We start from the raw sequence: 5,715 nt of genomic DNA, 5'->3' as shown, positions 1-5,715 counted from the left end.
CAGTCATCAGGTTATGGATCGTGGATGCTATGACAGCTCGTGAGTCGCCGATTGTGCGAGTCACACTCGAAATGTGCCTTCTTAGTCATCCAGTTAGTCTCAGCTTACCGCCGCTCATTTGCATTTATCTATGATGGCTTCACGGACTTTCTCCGCTGTTTTCGTCGCTCTCTGTGCTTTCCAGGACATCAATTCCGTGACGGGCAACGCCAATGACTGCGACACAGAGTGTGCCACAACTTACCCTGGGTCATATTGTAAGTATTGGAAGACGCCGAGCACCTGCTTCGGCTCGGATACCCCGTGCTTCTGCGGGACGAGTGGACCGACTGAGGCTCTCCGAGGTTCCACATCCTCTGCTGCAGTCACGGATGAGGTCACTGAGGCCGCTACAAGCGAAGAAGGTACGACAGCAGCTCCCGGAGCGACGAGTACGACTGGTTCTGAAGCTACTGTCGATGCCACAGTAGCGGCCAGTACAGCTGCGGTGACCGATGAGGTGGCTGTCACTACTGCACCTCCTGTGACTGGCGAAGTGACCATCAGCACGGCAGCTGGGGAAGCTCCCGGTAGAGACAAGGATGACTCTGATGCTACCACCAAGGTCACTACGGAGGCTGCGACTGTCACCACTACGATCAGTGCTCCTGTTGAGCCTACTACTACTATAACGTCCCCTTTCCCGGTCAGCACAGCTGCTGTGACCGATGAGGTGGCTGTCACTACTGCAGCTCCTGTGACTGGCGAAGTGACCATCAGCACGGCAGCTGGGGAAGCTCCCGGTAGAGACAAAGATGACTCTGATGCTACCACCAAGGTCGCTACGGAGGCTGCAACTGTCACGACTACTATCGGGGCTCCTGTTGAGCCTACTACTATCACGTCCCCTTTCCTGGTCAGCACAGCTGCTGTGACTGATGAGATTGTTGATACTACTGCAGCCCCTGTGACTGGCGGGGTCACCATCACCACGGCAGCTGGGGAAGTTCCGGGAAGAGACAAGGATGATGCTGATGCTACCACCCCGATCGCTACTGAGACTGCGACAGTCGCTACTACGATCAGTGCTTCTGTTGAGCCTACTACTCCCACGTCCCCTCTACCGGTCAGCACAGCTGCTGTGACCGATGAGATTGTTGCTACTACTGTGGAGACAACCGATTCCGAGACTACTCTCAGTCCGATTGTGTAGCCGATCTAGGTTAATGAAGCTTTGTAATGCCCGGTGAGCGCATTTAATACAATCCGGGCCACTGCATGATGTCTTGATAATGAGTGTATAAGTGTTCATCTGTCCAAGTTGTGTTGGAGACGTTGCGTCGTAACATCACGAAGGCATCGACGTTATACCCCAATACGAAACCTATTGACAGTGCATCAGAGATATCTGAGTGGTTGCGAGATTGATGAGCGAGGGCGGGCAAGCCGCACCACAATGATCCTCTTACCAACTAGCATGAGCCCATGTTGGTTCTCCAGTGTCTGAATTCCGATTGCTGATATGCTGACAATTCTGTTGATAGTGAGTTCAAATGCAGAGGTTAGATAACCTAGAATCTCTGATGTATCCTTGACAGCTCAATGTGTTCTTATCAAGCTTCACATGTGTGACATCGACCAAAATCAGGGTAGGTGCAATCGGAGGGCAAGCTTGTTACTCGCGTAGCTGGATTATAGGGATAAATCCAACTGTGGTGCTGTGTAGATGGCCAGCCGCCCAGCCAATAAGGTTTATTCAGCTGAGTGATTATTTTGAGATTATGCCTTGACAGAAAATCGATTGGACAATGAGGAAGTTCCAGTCTGACCCGATGAGGAGTCATGAACTGTGCGCTACAGCCACGCAGAGTTGATTGGCCTTGGTCTTAGGAGCCATGATGAACACAACAATGTAGTTTCCAGTAACTTAGTAAATACCGCAGTATATAGCAAGACTAAGTAGCTAGCTAAAGGTCAGGTGTGCAGGTGTCTCCGAAAAAGTCTACAGAGTTAGAAGACGTTCACGAAGCCTGGTCGCTGCAGGTTACACTGCCCGTTGTAATCTGGAATATATTCCCCTAAGCGCTGATAGTGAGCGGCGACGAGCGATTGCCCTGCATGATCATCACATTTGCCTTGGCAATCAGAACGAGCCGCAAACCCGAACCAAGAGTTGAATAATCGGTCAAAATGGTGCTTACGAGAAATCGGCCAAATTCTCCGAAGAAGAGTGGCTGAGAACGCTGTATATGATGCAGTATCTGTGAAAACGGTTGTGAAACGATTGGGCAAGATAGACATCGCGCGCGCTACTGTTCAGCTACAGCGAACGATCAACATTGAACTCACTAGCGCTTCAACGGTTTGCCTAAATAGCACCAGCCTATGGCGTTGGCATAGGCCCTCGCAGGTCCAGTCTGGCTCCGCACTTCCGGCAGTTTTTCTTACATTCGTGCACGATGACTATCCGTTCCTTCCCCTTCATCGTCGTCTGTCTCAATGTTCTCCAGGACATCACATACGTGATGGGCCACACCACCGAGTGCGATGCCGAGTGTGCCGCCACCTATCCCGGGTCGTATTGTAAATACTGGCAGACACCTAGCAGGTGCTTTGGCTCCAACGTCCCTTGTTACTGCGGGTCGGGTGAGACAACTGAAGTTCCCCGTAATTGTGATGCTGGTTGTGCCTCGGATACTCCTGGCTCCTACTGCAAGTACTGGGCTACACCAAGCACCTGCCATTCATCCAATGCGCCATGCACTTGCGAGGCTGCTGCAGTTACCACTACTCCAAGCGAAGCCACCGATGAAGTCACTGAGACTACCACAATCCAGGACGGCACAACAGCCGCTCCCGAAGAAACCAATACGGCCACTTCTGTTGCTGTTGACACTACCGGAATGGTAACTACAGCCGATGCGGCTGATGTTACTACCGATGCTCCTGTCGAGCCTACCACTGTTGCACAAACGACCAGCACAGCAGCTCCCCTGGAAGTAACCACATCTCCGGATGTTACTGGAGAGGCCTCATCCACCACATTCGCTGCTACTACAACAGACGACGTCGCCACTGATCTCGCGACTACAGCTGACTTCCCAGTCACTACTATCAGTGCCACCACCAACGTTGATGTCACCACCGAAGCCTCAGCGACAACGGCTGAGGTGGCCGATTCTCAGGCTACTTCCAGCCCGAGTGTGTGAAGACATTTTGGAATGAAGCTTTGAAGTGTTTAATGAACCGCATTTTGACTAACCCGCGGTATCGCATGCGATCTTGATAACGAGTGAATGAGTATTGATCGAAAGAGTTGCGTCAATAGAGTCGTTTGGCTTTCACATCGCATCGCATCGCGAACTCGAGGTTACCACGATAGGCACAAGGGCCGGACTCAGGGAACTCGTGGAGGATATCATGGTACTCATCATCTTCTTCGCGGAGCTGGAGTCAATCATCTTGGTATCGATGACTACACTGGATAGTGAACTGCCTAAGGCCATCCCTAGTGGTGTTGAAGGTCATCGTGAGAGAATCGGGACCATCACGCTTGTAGATGAAGCTCCCCCGCATCAGCCGAGAATGCTACGGACCGTAGCCTACGGTGGCAAAGTTAGGATGCGAGAGCTCATGGTTGTTGAGGAACAAGTACAACGGGCTCATAACTCATTCGTCATGGAAGAAACCAAGCGAGCTCGTTTGGGAGAGGCTACAAGCTAGCAGCCAGAAATACGATCCACTCAAAGAATTTCTCTAGGATCCTTGGTGGAGACTCCCCACGGGGTGATATCATTCTTTGCCTCGCTCAATATCGAAGTCGATCGTGTCTCGAGGGCTCCCAATTAACGGAGGCAAATCCTTTAAAAGGTCACAAGGAGGTCTGATATCATCATATATCTATATATCGCGAGAATCACTGAGATCCAATTTACTCGAGTTAGTCACTGAAGTCCGATGCATTCGAATCAGTCTCCGATTATACAAGACTATCTTTGTAACCGTTCACACAACCAAGACGATAAAACCTCAATATTCCAATGAGAGAAATGACGCGATGAAGTAGAGAGTACATTTTCAATTGCAATATGAAACTGAATCCCCCTCGATGATGTTAATGCTAAACCCTCTGAAGGCTTGACTCAGCATCAGCGAGCTCGACTTCCTCAGAGGGGCAGCTATGCCATTCCAATGTTTACCTCGGTTCAGTCGATTTTCAAGAAGCATGAGTTCGAGACCAATGTCCTGACCGAAGTAGCTCCGGTAATTCAACGAGGTGTATTATATTACTGCCCAAAACTCTGGCTTATATTGAACACCAGTACTCGAATGGCATACCTGCCCCAAGCTAATGATCCCCACAATTCGTCGAATCTGAGGTTACTTGGTCGTACAGACGAAATTGATCTTCCTATCACGTGCTCCTGCGGAACTGACTATAGGGTATGTCTTGGGATGGCCCGCCCGATGGAATTTGTCAAAGGCGAAATAGTATTTTAAAATGGTGTAGACACATTAATGGTACGGAGGCCTCCCTTGGGGATGGCATAGCACCGATAATGAAAGAAGCCTTGTTGAGCAGCACTACGAGTACTGTTATGATTGTGACGCGAATTCACTTATGTTTAGTTTCGTTGTGTTGGACAGTTGTAATGAGGAAGAGACGAAAGGTATCAGACTATTGATGAATGAGACGACGTCGTTATCTACTATTAGCTATCGATTCAACACTATCGTGTTAATATCAATGGAGAAAGTAAGTGTCATCCAATGGGCACGAAAGGAGTTGTTAGCGGATAATACTATCATCTCGGACCTCAAGAGCCTGTTATAGACGACCTGTACTTATATTTGACGCCCTGTATATTTGTGTCGCTATGTATAGCCTTCGACCCACTGCGAAGCTATGATCGTTTAATATCATCAACCGGCCCCTCTCTCAATGCAAATCTACCGCCAGCCTCCTCAACTTCAAAAGCGATTCACATCCACGATACAAGAATCGCTCTGTAATTGTATTACTCACCCCACGACGAGGTTTTCACTGAAAAGCTTGTCGGCTTTCATTGAACCGGTGTAATACAATCCGGCAATCGCAACTTTTTGCTAATATTGCGGATTTGCCAAATGCTATAATTTCTGACAGTCTCACTTTTTTGCTCTTTTGTATGTGCTGCTTTCTCAGTTACAAAGTAGCAACCACATTTAAAACCTAGCAATTTCTGGTATAGGTTTTAGCAACCAAATGTTGAAAGTAGCAAATCCAAAAGTGTTTTCCAGCAAGTCGCTCTTTTTTGCTCTTTTTTTGCTGCATTGTATATTTTCCCGGAATGTTTTACACCCTGGCACTTGTGCCCAAATGTGCTTCGCCCGCACATTTTCGTTATTTTGGCAAGTTGTGCTCATTTGCTGTTTAATATGTTTCGCGTTGTAATTATATAATCTGGCACCTTTTAAGGTTTGCTCTTGTGTGATGTTCCTGCATGAAATATGCAAATTGGCAGTTGCCGGTATGTGACAACGCTACGCTACTTTTATGTTTCGCCTATTTGCTCTCTTGTAACTTACGCCCTGCGAGAATATATACTAGCGTTTTTCTCATTCGCTCAAACTCCGTCTCTGTTAGCGTTATTAGCAAACTTGCCCTTTTGCATTATTCGTACAAGTAATATACAATCGAGCAAACACAGTTATGGGATAGCGTTTCTCGTTCGATTACGGTATTACGCCTTATAT

The 5,715-nt window shown here is 48.4% G+C and overlaps 2 protein-coding genes across 2 annotated transcripts; both read left to right on the top strand.

Annotated features, from left to right (window-relative positions):
* Positions 1 to 133: 133 nt before the first annotated feature.
* Positions 134 to 1,192, top strand: Pmar_PMAR010727 (protein SVS1 precursor, putative; the record flags this gene model as incomplete). Its single annotated transcript, XM_002777943.1, has 1 exon — positions 134 to 1,192. One exon carries the CDS (start codon positions 134 to 136, stop codon positions 1,190 to 1,192), a length of 1,059 nt encoding a protein of 352 aa, XP_002777989.1.
* Positions 1,193 to 2,438: 1,246 nt separating this feature from the next.
* Positions 2,439 to 3,188, top strand: Pmar_PMAR010726 (merozoite surface protein 2, putative; the record flags this gene model as incomplete). Its single annotated transcript, XM_002777942.1, has 1 exon — positions 2,439 to 3,188. The coding sequence occupies one exon, from the start codon at positions 2,439 to 2,441 to the stop codon at positions 3,186 to 3,188; it is 750 nt and encodes a 249-aa protein (XP_002777988.1).
* Between the last annotated feature and the right edge of the window lie 2,527 nt (positions 3,189 to 5,715).

This window comes from Perkinsus marinus (genome assembly GCF_000006405.1).
Source record: "Perkinsus marinus ATCC 50983 genomic scaffold scf_1104296950486, whole genome shotgun sequence".
Classification (NCBI taxonomy): Eukaryota; Perkinsozoa; order Perkinsida; family Perkinsidae; genus Perkinsus; species Perkinsus marinus.
Note: the sequence above shows the minus strand (reverse complement) of the source record. Positions and strands in the feature narration are given on the sequence as shown.